This window comes from Miscanthus floridulus, chromosome 11 (assembly GCF_019320115.1).
Source record: "Miscanthus floridulus cultivar M001 chromosome 11, ASM1932011v1, whole genome shotgun sequence".
Classification (NCBI taxonomy): Eukaryota; Viridiplantae; Streptophyta; class Magnoliopsida; order Poales; family Poaceae; genus Miscanthus; species Miscanthus floridulus.
This window is the reverse complement of record NC_089590.1, coordinates 67733418-67750327: the sequence shown is the minus strand read 5'-3', so window position 1 is coordinate 67750327 and position 16910 is coordinate 67733418. Positions and strand designations below refer to the sequence as shown.

The window sequence follows — 16910 nt, the reverse complement described above, 5'->3', positions numbered from 1 at the left end:
GGGACTCCTCGCTCCTCGGTGCTTGGACATCGCCGCCTACACCGGGGACTCCTCGGTGCTCGGACATCACCAGCGACGCCGGGGACTCCTCGCTCCTCGGTGCTCGGACATCGCCAGCGACGCCGAGGACTCCTCGCTCCTCGGTGCTCGGTCATCGCCAGCGACGCCGAAGACTCCTCTCTCCTCGGTGCTCGGTCATCGCCAGCGACGCCGGGGACTCCTCGCTCCTCGGTGCTCGGACATCACCAGCGACACCGGGACTCCTCGCTCCTCGGTGCTCAGACATCACCAGCGACGCCGGGGACTCCTCGGTGCTTGGACATCGCCAGCGACGCCGGGGACTCGCTCCTCGGTGCTCGGACATCGCCAGCGACGCCGGGGACTCCTCGCTCCTCGGTGCTCCTTTGGTGGTCGGATCTTGCTACGTCTCGTCGGTGTGCTATCAAGCTGCTCCATGTTGTTCGGATCAAGGTGCTGATCTTGGGTAGCACGTCTGGGGTCTTGATACGAGCATGTCAGACGACGTCGGCAAGCTTTGAGACTTCTTTTTCTTTGACCCTGCTACAAGATTCATTCTTCATCTTCTAGCAGACTCGGGGACTAAGTGGGCACACTTCACCTTGCGGTGAATGTGCTTGTTCTCGTCTCGAGGCTACGCCCGGGGACTGGCTGCCTGCTCGGCTGGTCTTCTACTTTCTGACCCTGGCACCACACGACTACGTCACCTACTGTCAGGCTCGGGGACTAGCTGTGGGGGTATGCCCCCCGGTATCCTCAAGACAAGACATGGGCCGCACCATCAGAGGTGGCCCGGCCCATAGGATCAAGGCGTGCACGACGCTGCTCGGCGTGCACCGCAAGACATTGTATAGTACCAAATAGGATACTTTACTTGTAACCCTGTCCCTCCAGACTATATAAGGAGAGGCAGGGGGTCCCCTAGCGGACAAGATACATACATCTACATGGTCATCCAGATCAATACAATACACCAAAGACACAGGACGTAGGGTATTACGTCGATCAGATGGCCCGAACCTGTCTAAATCGCTCTCTGCGCCTTGTGTCACCATCCGGTTCCTGATTACGCGCACCCCCACCGACAAATCTACCATCGCGGGATACCCCTCGGTGGACTGCCGACGATATTCTGTCGACAGTTTAGCTTTGCATGCTCCTAACTACGAAAACAATCATGAACAATTCTTAATATATACTTTTTTAACACAAGTTATGATGTCCTTTGTCACTCCACACAATCTGAAATTAAAAACTAAATTTGTATACAGGGAAACAAAAAAAGATATCACTAGTAGGGAGTAGATTGGACCGATTGAAATAGTTTGGCGGAATAAATTGAGCCGACATTTTGTTCAGGGGTTTAAGCAGAGAAAGTGGATTGTTCAGGATAGTAAAACAAACTTTCCTGATTATCATATTACATAGCATAATACTTATAGTTCTGAAATGGTATGCAAAACTCTGAAATCTTAGAGCTTTGTGATCTAACTATATTTGCCTTGCTGGAAGCTCAACATGGTATAGTACATTTTTGCAATATTTGTAAACAACAATGTATGTTAAGAATGGCATGTAAGAAATAATTCATCCTTTTACCTTTCCTTAAAATGTTCTGCATAAGTTGCACCGTTCAACTCACTTTTAGCATTTGTTCCATCCAGAATGGAGTCAACGAAGAAAAACACGTCGGTGTGGGGAGTATATACCAAACTGCCAATGACATCAGCTTTCTTGTACGTTCCACCAAGAAGCTTCAAAGACTCATTTGGCAAACATGAATCAGGCAGAGACAAACCCATTGGATCTTGAAATGCAGGTGACGATAAACACTTCTTTATTGTTGGCCAATCAATCATATTATCACCATAGAATTTCTGCTTGATGGGAAGTAAAAGGTAAAATGTTGAATCCATGTTCAATGCAGCATCATTCCCCAACAAAATATAAGATGAAGTGAACTCGGATCTGTCCAGGAGAACTTTCAAAAACATTTCTTGAAAATTGTGTGCGAGTATCATCTGTAAGATAAAAGAAAAGAGACGTGTCAGGCAATGTTCCCTGAAAATTGTGTCTTAGCATTTGAACAGATAAGCAAGACAGTGCCTCTTCTTTGTTAAACTCAATCTTTCCCAAATATTTAATTCCTGCTTTCACAATCCTCGCATGAGCAAGATGCAATTCAACATCCAACTTTTCAGATTCCTCTGGAAGGCGATTGATCACAAAAAGACCAAACATCTGATATCGTCTATCTGCTGGTTTGGGAATAAATTCTATGTAATAGAAATGCAACTTCAATGAGCAATCTAGTTTGCATCTTGAAGGTCTCAGAACTGCAGGGATTAACATCTCATGAAGCTCTTCCCTAAAACTTTCATCTGAAACATGGAAAAAAAATGCTTAAGCCAAATTACCAATATTATCCGCATCATATTCTGAATAATGAACAATGACCATACCCTCATCTTTGTTGCTTTCTGAAATATTTGTTGTTGATACCTTCATCTTTCTAGAGCCTTGGCCAGGTAGAAGAAAATCTGTCAAAGCACCGAGTTCATGAAGTTTAATGCATGCTTTCAAGCATGCATCTCTCTTAGCTTCATCTTTCGATGGACAGGGTTGACCATTCACTTGACGGAAAGCAGCATTTGGTGGAAGAATTAGTCTGCAAACTATTCCATCAATGTCATCGACAAAGAAGAATGATGGGGAAGGAACAAAAAACCTGCAACAAGATGTATCAAATTATTCTAGTAGAGTATTTACATGACGCAAAATGGGTAGAATAATAAACGATCCTTTGCATACATATCTCTAGGAAGGTTATCACAGTAGCGATGTAATAGAGATACACTGCAAGCAGTGCTAATGGAAGCACCAGTATCATTGACTCGATAGATGTTCTCCTCAAGGCAATCGAACATATCATTTGATGTTCTCAAGTTAATCTCTTTATCCATAATGCTTTCACCAGTAATATAATCATCAAGTAACTTCTCCTGAGACTGATTTCCCCTGGTAAATATCAAAATGAAGGGCTTCAAGGTCTAGAACCAAAAACAAGGAACTAAATTCAAGGAAACATTAATAGCATTATGATAGGTTTGTGTAAATTAGCCAGTGTAATCGGTGAATGCAGGCGCGTGCTCGTGGGTGGGTGTGTTATGACCGGCGTCACATATACCAGGCGGAGGCCCATTAGTGGCTGAGCTTGTGCGCCGGCATTAGAGGGCTAACAGCCCATATTATCTATTATTTAGCATATTTATTAGATATATCCCTTATTTGTGAGAGCTATATATATGGCTTGTAAGACATTTGGATAATTAAGCAGAAACAATCTATTGTTTCCGGCTTCCCCTGGGAGCCGGGAGTTCCTAACCCTAGCCGTCTCTACTGTTCACGCGTTACTGTAGCCGCCGTTACTGTAGCTACGCGAGGGTTAGGGCTACAGCCGCAGCCCCCATCCTCCACCACGGCGTCCAGCCGCCGGCAGCGAGGTTCCCAGCCTGCTCCACCTCCCTCTCACCCCTACAGACTCCGTGATCTACGCGGTAGGATCCGTAATCCTATCAGGGTGTTACGAAAATGACCTCTCCAGGAGAAAAACATATTTAGATTTACTCATCCGGGCACGTCCCCTTGACTGGATAAAGCTATTAACAGTTTCAGGGAGATCAAACCGCACAACAAGGCAGCAAGTCTGAATGTCAAGTCCCTCCTCACCTACACTAGTAGCGACCAAAAGGTTCACCTGCAAAAAAAAGTGAGGAAAAAGGGACTGTAACACAAGAAGCATAAACATATATACTGGTGTTAATGGAGATAATAAAGATAAACCTGACAAGGACTATTAAGGATGGACAGACTCCAGATTATACCTCACCCGAAGAGAACTTTTCAATGATAGAACCCATCTTGTCCCTTGACATGTTCCTTAATCCCGAGTGGCATCCCACAAGAAACTCACATTTCCAAAAATCAAGGCACTTCAGATTTTGGAGAATATGTGCTACTACTCTTGCGACAATGATTCTTTTCACAAAAACAATGCATTTCATGTTTTCCTCCAGCCTGTAGAAGAAACCAAAGAGAAAACAACCAGGATGATGCCAATAGAATTGAAGGCAGAAACTTGTTTTAAAATGGTTACAGCTAAAACATTGAAATTGCTTAGTTTGTTGTTGGGTTTTGAACATATTCAAGGCCTACAGCAAACCAATAGAATATATATAATTTCAACAATGCGGCAAACAAGTACATCACTGGCTAGGATGTATGTAAGTATAAACTTCAAACTCATGCAGAAGTCTCGAAGTGGCCATCCTAGCTGTTATGTGGGATAAAGATCGATGATAGATCTATTGAAACAACGGTTGATTCGCCTTCCCTCTGGCCAGGTGCATATTATGATGGGTATTGTCATCTCTCAGCAGAGACCACAGGTTATGTATGTAAAGTAGTAAGGCCCTTGTTATCCCAACTCACACCAAATTAGTTAAGCTATGAATTATAATGTGTATGAGGTGTTTTCAGCTAATGAAGTTGTGTTGATGTTTCCAATTCATGGCATAACTAGTCTTTCTGGTAATTCATAGTGAACTTAATAACCATGTTGTCAGCACCATTTTCTATATGAAATCCCAGAAATCAGTTGTATACCTTTCAATTGTGCAAAATCTTATATCCTGACATGTATCCCCTTCATATTTGTTCATAACTCCATATTAGCTTGCTAGCTACCATAGCCAGCTGGGTAACTACAAATCTTCAGTGGATGCATATGAAGCTGAGTTGCCTTAAAGGGAGAGTTGTACATCTAACTTGATGAAGACTATGAATTCATATTCTAGTCATTTTAGGCTCAAGCGTAGCCTATAAAATTTCTAACTGCTTGTTTGTGTACTATAAGATTGATCCTGGGGCCAACCAATTACTGTAAGCTGGCAGGCTATTACCTGTAGTCTGTACAGTTATGAGATTCTCAATGCAAGGCAAGGTAGGGATTGTATAATTATATACACAACTGATATCATATTTGATTGAAAGAATGTGGTGGCAGTGAGACCAAACTCAGGCACCTGGCAGGACTGTAGCTTATAATGCCTTAAGTACACGACTGAAAATCAAAGATATGTCATATGTTTCTGAAAAATGATAGTAGCACAAGTGATCATGCTTACCTGTATCTCGATAGAACGTCAATAAGAACTGCAAATTTTTTTGAGAAGAAAGGTTCTTCTATTGTCTCTAGGTCAAACGAATCAGCATCTGCACCTTAAAAACAAAACCGTCAGATTTTTTAATTGATAATATAAAAAAATTATGCATTTTCCAATTATTTCCAACAAAAAGTAACTCCAAAAGGTCCACTATAAACTATATGTATGACATATGCAGATCAGCTTGTTGAATAACATATCCAAAACACCAGCAAAGTGTACGAGGAGGGGAGTTCACCTTCTAAGATGCCGCGGCTTAGAAGAGACGTTGCTTTGTTTACATAGTCATTAATGTCAACCCCCTTTCCATCTAGACTACCGCTACTGGGAGAGAGAAAGGTCCTTGCAGCCTGCACTACAATCAAACAAATAATATCACATACGTGTTAAGTTCACACCTAATTTTGACATTAGGCAACAAAAAAAAAATGTGGCGGCCGAAATGGATGCCACAAGTGGGGAGTAGTGAATAGTCTGCCATAAAAATAGTTCAATGACATGTATGGCATGGGGCTAAGAATGTGTGGTAAGCCACAATCGTGGCATTAAGCAGAACACATACTTCACAAACTGTGGCAGGTCAAGGTTTTATCCCAAATTAAATAGGCCAACATGGAGGGGATCCAAGATTTTTTAATAAAAACAAACCACCATCCATCTATTCGTTGTGGTTTGGGAAAAATATTTGGGCCTGTCATCTTTTCAAGCCTCTCCTTCTGAGTGCAATGAATCTTGTGTTTATTACTTATGAAGAAAAAGGCAATACCAAAGCACACCAAGATAAATGTAATTAAAAAAAGATCTTGCAAGGATGTAAGCTATTTGGGATCAGTAAGCCTTCAAACATCTTCATATTGAGGAGGTTTGTCAAGTGAACATAATCACAAATGTCACTCAAGGATGCAAAAAAAGTACATTATAGTCAGTTTTTTAAAACAATAAGAATAAAAAATCACGTATACAAGAAAACACTGGGTAGCTTGAAACACATATGCAAGCTATTGGTTGTTACAGACTTCCAGTACAACAGTTCTACATTCCTACTGCTGCCAAAATACAAGGAAGTGAGGAACAGTGAAGAAGGAATTCAACTGAGGCGAGATTGTATAAAGATTTAAATGCTGGTTGAACAAACTGTGCAAACTCACTTGGAGAGCTCCAAAGAGACCAACTTCTTGCAAACAGAAAATCAAATTTTCATGCAACCTCCATAACGACTTCAGTTTCTTCTGTGACTCCTTGAAATTGCATGCACTCTCTCTTAACATGTATTCAGACTGTTCAAAGCACATTAAAAGCTGTTGAAGGACAAAGAAAAAAGAAAATAACCCAAAATTTCATGTTAACTGGACCAAAGATAAATCCTGTATAATTAAAAAAAATCACCTGAGACTTATAGCCATCAAGCTCATTGATGTAAGTCGTAATCAAGTTAGAGTGACCAACTGGGCCATAAAAGTACACTTCAATCTTAGGAGAAGCAATCACACTTTCAAGTTCTACATTATCAACTGAACAAACCTAGAGTACAAGTTTACAAAGCAAACAAACTGTCAAAATCATCTTAAGCCCAGCAGATTTATGGAGAACAGTAGTGGTATGTACCTTTGCATTAAGTAATTCCTCGAGACTGTTGATACATTTAGTGTAGGTAAGCTTGTTAGAACCACCTGTCATAGAAAGTATAGGAATGATAATTAGCCAGCCATGGGGAAGAATAGCTAAATTGGATGACACAGCTTTAGAGGAAGAATAACATATTGGTAGGCAACACTCCACATTTCATCTGTTTGTGTTAGTTTTGTTAGGAGAGAATGAACTCTATCCATTCGGTAGGCTTGAGCCCAAACATGTACATGGGCATATATGCATAGAAGCCCTTACACAAAGAGGAAAAGTACACAGACACATATACATCTATATCTAACCCCCCCCCCCCCCCCTCAAACTCAGGGTGGATCACGAAAACTGAGTTTGGAGAGAGAGAAACGATGTTGAGCTCTTGTTTGTGCCTTTGTGAAGAAGTCAGCCAACTGAAGCTCCGAAGGCACATAGCGAAGAGCTCTTGTTTGTGCCTTTGTGAAGAAGTCAGCCAACTGAAGCTCCGAAGGCACATAGCGAAGCGTAATGATATCATCCTGCACTTGTGCCCGAGTGTAAGACGCATCAACACCGATATGCTTGGTGAGGTCATGCTTCACCGGATCACGAGCTATGCTGATAGCACCGGTACTGTCAGACAAGAGAGGAGTTGGCACAGAAACTGAAACACCAAAATCCTCAAGTAGCCAGCGCAGCCAAGTAACCTCTGCTGTCGCAAGAGCCATAGCTCGCAACTCAGCCTCTGCACTCGAACGAGAAACCGCAGTCTGCTTCTTAGTCTTCCAAGCAATGAGAGAACCACCGAGAAAAACACAATAGGCTGAAAGAGAGCGACGATCAGAAGAGTCGCTAGCCCAAGTAGCATTGGAGTAGGCTTGGAGTTGAAAAGAGCTAGAGCGCGGGAAGAACAGACGGCGAGTAATGGTCCCACGAAGGTAACGCAAGACACGAAGAAGATGACTATAGTGGAGGTGAGTGGGAGCGGAAACAAACTGACTAAGAATATGCACAGCATATGAAATGTCAGGACGAGTCACACCCAAATTCTTGGGCGCCCCCTAAGTGTCGTTTCTTCATGTGGCTGGTTGCTCACAATCGCTGCTGGACAGCTGACAGGTTGGCTCGAAGAGGTCTTCCTCATCCGGACCATTGTCTGCTATGTGATCAAGAAGAAGAGAACATCCAGCACCTTCTCATTGGGTGTGTGTTTGCAAGACAATTCTGGTATGACATCCTACATAGCATCGGACTGGCAGCACTAGCCCCGCAGTCAGATGTTTCCTCCTTTGATGATTGGTGGGACAAGGCGGTCTTGACAGTAAGCGAAGATGCGCGAAAGGGACTGAATTCCCTCATTATCCTAGGAGCCTGGACCATCTGGAAACATCGAAACGATTGTGTCTTCAACGGAGCTACCCCTAGATTATCTACAGCTTTGAACCTTGCTAGGGAGGAAGCCCTCCTTTGGTCTTTGGCTGGTGCTAGGGGACTGTCCCCGATACACAGCTCTTGATGTTTAGAGGGTCTCTGGTCATGGTTTTCTTCTCAAGCATAGGTGATTAGTTCCAGTCAGTAAGTGGAGGTGTGTTGGTGTTGTGTTTGTGGGTGTGGGTGTGTTTGGGTCTCTGTATGACTCCTTTCTCTTCTATTAATACAATGATACGCAGCTCTCCTGCGTATTCGAGAAAAAAAGTCACACCCAAATAGACAAGACTCCCAACAATATGACGATATCGAGTGGGATCAGTGAGAGGTTCACCATCAGTTGTGTGAAGATGAAGATTAAGCTCTATGGGAGTCTCAATAGTGCGATGATCAGTGAGGGAAGAACGATCAAAAAGATCTTGAATGTACTTTTCTTGTGACAGATAAATGCCATCAGAGGTGGAAGAGACCTCAATCCCAAGAAAGTAACGAAGAGGGCCAAGATCGGACATGAGAAACTGCCCACTGAGACGTGCCTTCACAAATGCAATATACTCAGAATCATCACCAGTGATGATCATATCATCAACATAAAGAAGAAGAAGAGTGCGGCCACGAGATGAATTATGAACAAACAAGGCAGGGCCATGAGCACTCGGAGAAAAACCAACATTGCAGCTTTACGCCAAGAGCATTTGTTGCAACAGGGTGATGCTACAATTGAGGAGTTCTTTAACTAGCTCTCTAGTGTGTGGCATGAGCTTGACACTCTGGGTCCTCAGCTATCCCCTGCCACTTGTGAGTCCTGCAGGAAGCAACAGAGCCACCTTGAGCTTCGGTGCACCTACGATTTTCTGACTCGTCTTCGTGCTGAGTTTGAGCCTCTTCGTGCTCAGTTACTAGCTCTGATACCATGTTAGTAGAGAATGAACTCTATCCATTCGGTAGGCTTCAGCCCAAACATGTACATGGGCATATATGCATAGAAGCCCTTACACAAAGAGGAAAGTACACAGACACGTATACATCTATATCTAACAAGTTTGACCACTATTTTGTGTGTCCCTAGATACTTATAGAATTTCAATCCAAAGAACAATTCTGCTGCAACAAAATAATGGAGTTATACGACTATACGAGTATCCTTCAGTCACTGTACTTTGAGCTTTTGGCACTCACAAGGTTTGGAATAAAAGGATGAGAAACAGGTGTCCATCTTATTCCACTCTAATAACTCTTCTCCTTCTCTCCTAGGATTGCTCTCTAGTATGTTTCTATCCAATTTTCTTGCTTGCTATACTCCTAGTTTTGTAATACAGCTGAGCAAATTACCACAAAGACCTCAAAAGTATAAGAGATCATCCCTCCCTGTCATTTCAACTGATTGATCAATTAACCCTTTGGTATATTATCCTTGCTTTCATGCAAAACCTTATGTGTTGTGGATTGGAAAAGAATACCTCCACCACCTAGATTCAAGTTCTCCTCAACTTGAATTTGGATGCCTATTTCTTCTTAATGCAAGTTCAACCATATTTTTCGATCGAACAAGATGCCTGATGAGTGGAGGAGAAGTATATTGGTACCGATTTACAAGAATAAAGGGGATATTCAAAGTTGTACGAATTATCGGGGAATTAAGTTGATGAGCCATACTATGAAGCTATGGGAGAGAGTTATCGAGCATCGCTTGAGAGCAATAACGCGGGTCTCTATGAACCAATTTGGTTTCATGCCCGAAAGGTCAACCATGGAAGCCATTTTCTTAGTAAGACAAGTTATGGAGCGGTATAGGGAGAAGAAGGACCTACACATGGTTTTTATTGACTTGGAGAAGGCTTATGATAAAATACCAAGGAATGTTATGTGGTGGGCTTTGGACAAACATAAAGTCCCAACGAAGTACGTCGGGCTCATTAAGGACATGTACAACAATGTTGTGACTAGAGTTCGAACAAGTGATGGAGACACGGATGACTTTCCGATTAGGATAGGACTACATCAAGGGTCAGCTTTGAGCCCTTATTTGTTTGCTTTAGTGATGAATGAGGTCACAAGGGACATCCCTTGGTGTATGCTTTTCGCGGATGATGTAGTGCTAGTTGATGAAAACCGGATAGGAGTGAATCAGAAACTAGAGTTATGGCGGGAGACTTTGGAGTCCAAAGGTTTTAGACTCAGTAGAACTAAAACTGAGTATATGAGATGTGACTTCGGCACTACTACTCGGGAGGAGGAAGATTAGTTTGGAAGGTCAAGTAGTGCCTAGGAAGGATACATTTCGATATTTAGGATCAATGCTACAGAGGGACGGGGATATTGATGAAGATGTTAGCCATAGAATCAAAACAGGGTGGATGAAGTGACGGCAAGCGTCTGGTGTCCTATGTGACAAAAGGGTACCACAGAAGCTAAAAGACAAGTTTTATAGGACGGCGACTAGACCTGCTATGTTGTATGGTGCAGAATGTTGGCCTACGAAAAGACGACATGTTCAACAGCTAAGTGTCACGAAAATGCGTATGTTGCGTTGGATTTGCGGTCATACAAGAAGGGATCGAGTTCGGAACGATGATATACGTGAGAGATTAGGGGTAGCGCCAATTGAAGAAAAGCTTGTGCAACACCGGTTGAGATGGTTTGGACATGTGCAATGGAGACCTCCAGATGCACCAGTGCGTAGTGGAATCCTAAGTCAGGATAATAACGTGAAGAGAGGCAGAGGAAGACCGAAGTTGACTTGGGTAGAGGCAATAAAAAGAGACTTGAAAGGATGGAATATACCCAAAGACTTAGCCTTAGATAGGAGTGCTTGGAAGACAGCTATTCATGTGCCTGAACCTTGATTGCTTCTGATGGGTTTCAACTCTAGCCTACCCCAACTTGTTTAGGACTTAAAGGCTTTGTTGTTGTTGTTGTTGTTGTTGTTGTTGTATTTCTTCTTAATGCAAATCCCCCTACTTCCTTCTAGATCGATCTATTTTTTCTTTAAAAACATAAACAATATGTTGCACTATCATAAAAAGCTAGTAATCTCATTCTGTATTATGCTGGCCATTTAACAGATTACCGATCAAACAATGGTACAGATTGTACGAAGGCAAGAATAATGGACTGCATAATTTGAAAGCTAGGCATAAAGGGAAAGAAAATAAGATTCAAGCACTAACCAAATGAGAAAAGGGCAAGAATATATTCTGACTACAACATAATTTGAAATATGAGAAAGATGGAAATTAAGTTAATACAGTTGCTAGCAGGATAGGTTAAGACCATTGACGAGGAATAAAACATTTAAGTAAGAACATCATTACCTTTTCCAATAATCGGTGAAGCAGTCATGCCAAAAACACGAGGATGTTTATCAGCGCTATTGTAGAATTCCTGAAATATTGTTATAAATATTTTAAGACTAAGAAGTCCGCAGTTCATGTAACTTTTTTTTTTTGAACCAGGAAAACAGCAGGGGAAGCCCCCACTGTTAGATTTTATTAAAACACAAAAACAAACACTGAGCAAAACAAACGGAAAACACTTCAGCTAACCCCAAGCGAGGCTAGAACAAGAAGAAAAACAAAGAACCACTAAACACAAGAATCAAACTAGGAGAGAAAAACAGATAGCTTGTTTTCAGAAATCTTATACGCTTGTAGTCGAGCTTCATTTTTTAGAGATCTTCTCCAGGAAGAGAAGGAAGGAGGTCCTCTCATAAAAATGAGGTTATTGAGTTCATGTAACTCTCTAAAGAGTCTTTAAGAGGTATAGTACAACTTCTGCATATGTTCAATTGATTCAAAGCAATGAAATTTCATCAATTTGTCATTCCAACTACCTGATCAAACCTTCATAACTGCATAAGAGTGTTTGTCATGTATTCAATTAAACGTTGAGAGGAAAAGAAGGAAACAAGTAGCTCTGGATCATCACCAGGTTGTGGCTCAATGCAACAATACCATGCATCATGAAGAATACAGTGACATATGTATATAAGAACAGCAAAAGCCATAAAAGATGATGCGCCAATGTGATAATAAATTATATCTGGTGCATCTACCATCCATAACAAAGTAAACGGCTATAGCATACTCTAGCTCAGTTGATGGGAGGTGCGGCTGGGCACCCTCCACGCCTGGGTTTTCGAGTCCTCTTCAACTCGAATTCAGGTGCCTATTTTCTTTTTATTGACAGTGCCACCTAGTTACTCCTAGGTTGGTTGAGAAAATGAGAAGTGAATGGTAATGAAGATTTAGCAACTACTCCCTCCGTTCCAACTTATAAGTTGCTTTGACTTTTTTGGTAGACATAGCAAATTCGATGTACCAAAGAAGTCAAAGCGACTTATAATTTGGAACGGAGGGAGTACTATAAGAAACAAATATGAATGCCAGATATTGAGAAGCATATGGTTGTGAAGATTTAGCAATTATTTTTCTAAGAAACAAATATGAATGTCAGATATGGATTCGAATAAATTTTAAATACTCATATATGTATATTAGAATATTGTGATAATCTGTATCTTAGGATGTCAATGGAACCATTGTAGAATTCTGAGAATCCTTTGCACACATTAATATAGGTACAAGCACATGCGTAATCTCAAGTTATACCAAATGTATTCCGCATACTGATTTTATTAGGAAAGGATCCATTAGGATCAATTGGTATTAGGACAGGATCCATTAGGATCAATTGTTATTATTAGGATAGGATCCATTAAGATTAATTGTATAGGATAACTATCCATGTATAGCCTAGCTTCCTTGTATTATACCACCTACCTTGTACCACAGGTTGATCATGGCTATATATATGCAAGGCAACCCCCCCCCCCCCCCCCCCCCACCCCCCACAATGGACGTGTGGTGTGATTCCCATACCTTTCTACAGTTTTGAAACTGAAAATATATAGGCAAGTTCATCATCAGCAAAAAAAGGTTGTACATCCAATCTGTTCCAAAGCCTCTAGAAGTCTAGAGGCTGAAATTACCCACCCACATGTTTAGCACCGAAAATATCTACAGTATTAGTTTCTTTTTTTTCTTTTTTTTGGCAAGTTACTACATTAAAATCCTGTCAGCCATAGCAACACACTTCCTGTCATCAAGATAAATTCAACAGAAATGAAGAATTAATGTTGCACAGGTACAGGAGGAAGTTCTGTGACCTGAATATTAATTTCCAGAGATTGCAACAGATGATAGTACAGGCACTGAAATTGTACGCGAGCAGTTACCTTCATAATTTGTGCATATGGATGCCTTTTTTGTGCTTGTGCATGATGGCATTCATCAAATATCAAAAGTGCAATTAAGTCCATCTTGATGAAACAATGACGCAAATTGTGCAATAATATTTGGGGAGTCATTACAAGGACCTGAAGCGGCAGAGAAAGCAGAACAAGTTAGGAAGAAAAAAATTATGCATAAGAAACAATGATGGTACAGATAGATTATGTTTGCCCAAAGTTGCGTGCAAAAGTTGATATAAATAGGTTATGTTTGCCAAAGTTGTGTGCTGATACAACTGTTGATTTTTCATTTTACTCAAGAGTCAGAACACTGGTTGAAAAATGATCATAGGCTAAACACATCTCTGTCTGAATATTTTTCTCCACAACATGTCAAGTACTATAGCTTTATTAATTTATACTAGCTACTAAAAATCTTCAAAACAGGACTATCAGTGGTCACTTGGCAGCTGCCAGCAAAAAGAACATATAGCACACCATACCTCGTATTCTCGCATCTCTTTCTCCCATGCCTGGTGATCTCTAGAGTTTTTACCACTTCCATAGTAACGTTGAACTTTAAAATTAGTGGAATCCGCAATCACCATTGCTTGCTACAAAATACAAATACAGAAAAAGAGCACTGACTAAACATGTAAAGGTGCACCTGGTACCGAAAGTTGTGGTCACAAACATCCATAAAAAGAAATGAGCGTGTACTCATAAAAAAAATGATAGCATGACTTCATCCCCACCAAAAATGAATATAGATATAGTGAGAAGAGCAGGGAGCTATTCTACCTGACGGACAAGGGGTATGGTCGGTGCGAGGAAGACGCAGACCTCGCGGCTGGGTTTGCGGATGAGGTGTCCAAGCTCATACATGAGTAACACGGCAATGTGTGTCTTCCCACATCCTGTTCCAAGGTACACCACGATGTTCTCATCGACTGCCCTCTTGCAAAGATCCAGCTGATATCTAAATACCAAAAGCTAGCAAACCATCAGTGTTTTTTCCATACTCCCAGTATTATTTGAAGGAAATCCTTGATTAACAAAAGCTAAGGTAATGCAGCAGAGCGACACTAATTTGTCTGACAATATTTTAGGAAAAAAAAAGAAACTTAGGGTCTCATTGCTGCTACATGCAACATTCAATGAAAAAGCTGCCCACCATTTGCCACAAAGTAATAAGGCCTTGTTTAAATCCAGAGTGTAAAGTTTTGGGGTGTCACATCGGGTGTTACATGGGGGTGTCGCATGGGATGTTCAGATACTAATAAAAAAATAAATTACAGAATCCGTAAGTAAACCGTGAAACGAATTTATTAAGCCTAATTAATCCACCATTAGTACATGTGTTACTGTAACACCACATTGTCAAATCATGGACTAATTAGGCTTAAAAGATTCGCCTCGCAAAGTAGTCACAATCAGTGCAATTAGTTATTTTTTTAGTCTATATTTAATACTCCATGCATGTGTTCAAAGATTCCATGGGATAGTGTGTAAACTTTTGGGGAGGAACTAAACGTGGCCTTAGTAGGGCCATGTTTAGTTCACCCAAAATCCAAACTTTAGCACTATGCAAAAAGAAGATTCCCCGTCACCTCAAACTTGCGGTTCATGCATTGGAGTACTAAATGTTGACGAAATCAAAAACTAATTGCACAGTTTGGTTGTACTTTGCGAGACGAACGTTTTAAGCCTAATTAGTCAACGATTGAACAATTATTACCAAATACAAATGAATGCTACAGCGCGTTACAGTAATGAACAGTGTTTTCGGTGGCGCCGATTCGGGGCAACTAAACATGGCCAAGGCCTTAGTAGGAATGATGACTACAAGGCACAATCACCACGACATCTCGAAGAGTTATTACTTGTTCATTTATGCATTGACACGTATCTGGGGTGCTGCATTGCCATAAAGTAATTGCGTAGACAGGCTGAGGATCACACATGCTTTTAATGCCGAGCAGGCGATCAACAGGACCGAATCCTAGAGATTAAGGGATATCACGTTCTCGATCTTCGTAACAGGAGGCATTAAACATCCATAGCTGCAAATGGCGGCAGGGGTATTCTAGGTATTCCTTGGAATACCCATATTTTCTGTAACAAAGTAATAAGTCCTTGGAATACCCATATTTTCCCTGATCTCTCTGTATTGGGTATACTAAAATGTCTAATTCTACGAGTGCATTTAGTTCTTGCTGTTTGGTGAAAATTATTCTCGAATACCCTGGTGGAGAATCCAGGCTCCGCCGTCCAAATCGCAACTTATGCGAAAACTCAAACTCTCTCACGAAACGCTTCCTATCAAACAATCTAAAAAAAATGTGGAAAACCGAAACCGGTAGTATCAGCCGTGAAAAGTAAGTTAAATGGCAGGAAGAACAAAAAAAACAATCGCGTCTCAAAACCTGCCTAAAACCTTCACGAACTCCCGACAGATGAGCAATACACAGCGAATCGATGATCTCGCACAAGAAATGAACAAACAAAAATCCGCCACTACCATAGAAACTGCGCAGACAAATACGCCCGCCGGCCCTCCGCGCGAAAATCTAAAAACAGATCAGAAGAAGGATAGGAAGGGGCGCTTACTTGCGAGCGATCGTTCTCGGATCCTTGGGTTCGCCCGCGGCCGCGCCGAAGCTAGAGCTCTCAGCCTCGTCCTCGCCCTCGCCCATGGCGGAAGCTTCGAGCGGAAGCACAAGGATGTTGGGGAAAGTAACAGAACAGAAGGCGGAGGTGTATGTGAAACTGCCGTGCGCTGAGAGGCTGCGTTGAGGTAAGCACAGAGAGCTGGGAGCTGGTCTTGTCGCGTCAAATGGGTCGGAGGGAGCACGAGAAGAGAAGGCAGGGTACTGGGCCCCGCTGAGGGGGGGTCAGGGTACCCGTCTAGTCGAACTGTCTCGCCGGGTTTTTGTCTGCGGGCTGCGGAATTGCGGATCTGCCGCAGGAGGCGTGCGTCAGTGCGTGCAATTGATGCGGTAGGCGAGAGGGGCCAAACGGGTTGCCGCTGACGCGAACGGCGAGCTACTGGCCCATGGGCCTAGCCGAGGTATATTGACTGGCTTTCGGCGTGGCGTGACTACAGCCTGATGACGGGCGACTTGGGAGTTGGGACCGTGCCGCGTGGTTGGGGGAGTATCTCGTAAAAAATTAGTATTCAAAATCTATTCTAAAATTCATATCTTATTATTTTAGCGTACAAGTCTCTCCTTAGAATACAGTAATTTCACACAAATTGTGTAAGAATTTCACAAAAAATTGCTACAAACTCTGTGCTGTAACTGTTTCTGTGGTCTTTTATGATAATAAAGGCCGGGAATAAAAGGCCGGGGCAACCTGCCCTCAAACTCTAAAAAATTTAATAGAAATTATGTAGGAATTTTACAGAA

At 42.0% G+C, this 16910-nt stretch overlaps 1 protein-coding gene across 1 annotated transcript in view; it reads right to left on the bottom strand.

The window, feature by feature from the left end:
* The window catches only part of LOC136491120 (endoribonuclease Dicer homolog 4-like), a 30569-nt gene extending 14252 nt beyond the window's left edge, over positions 1-16317 (bottom strand). The window contains 16 exon segments of the mRNA XM_066487345.1: positions 1618-2039; positions 2125-2399; positions 2481-2746; positions 2830-3036; positions 3615-3775; positions 3903-4095; positions 5205-5298; positions 5482-5593; positions 6392-6541; positions 6630-6764; positions 6849-6913; positions 11585-11654; positions 13507-13647; positions 14004-14114; positions 14302-14479; positions 16111-16317. Of these exon segments, the coding sequence (XP_066343442.1) occupies positions 1618-2039; positions 2125-2399; positions 2481-2746; positions 2830-3036; positions 3615-3775; positions 3903-4095; positions 5205-5298; positions 5482-5593; positions 6392-6541; positions 6630-6764; positions 6849-6913; positions 11585-11654; positions 13507-13647; positions 14004-14114; positions 14302-14479; positions 16111-16196 (2666 nt within the window). The 5' untranslated portion in view covers positions 16197-16317.
* Positions 16318-16910: the final 593 nt, after the last annotated feature.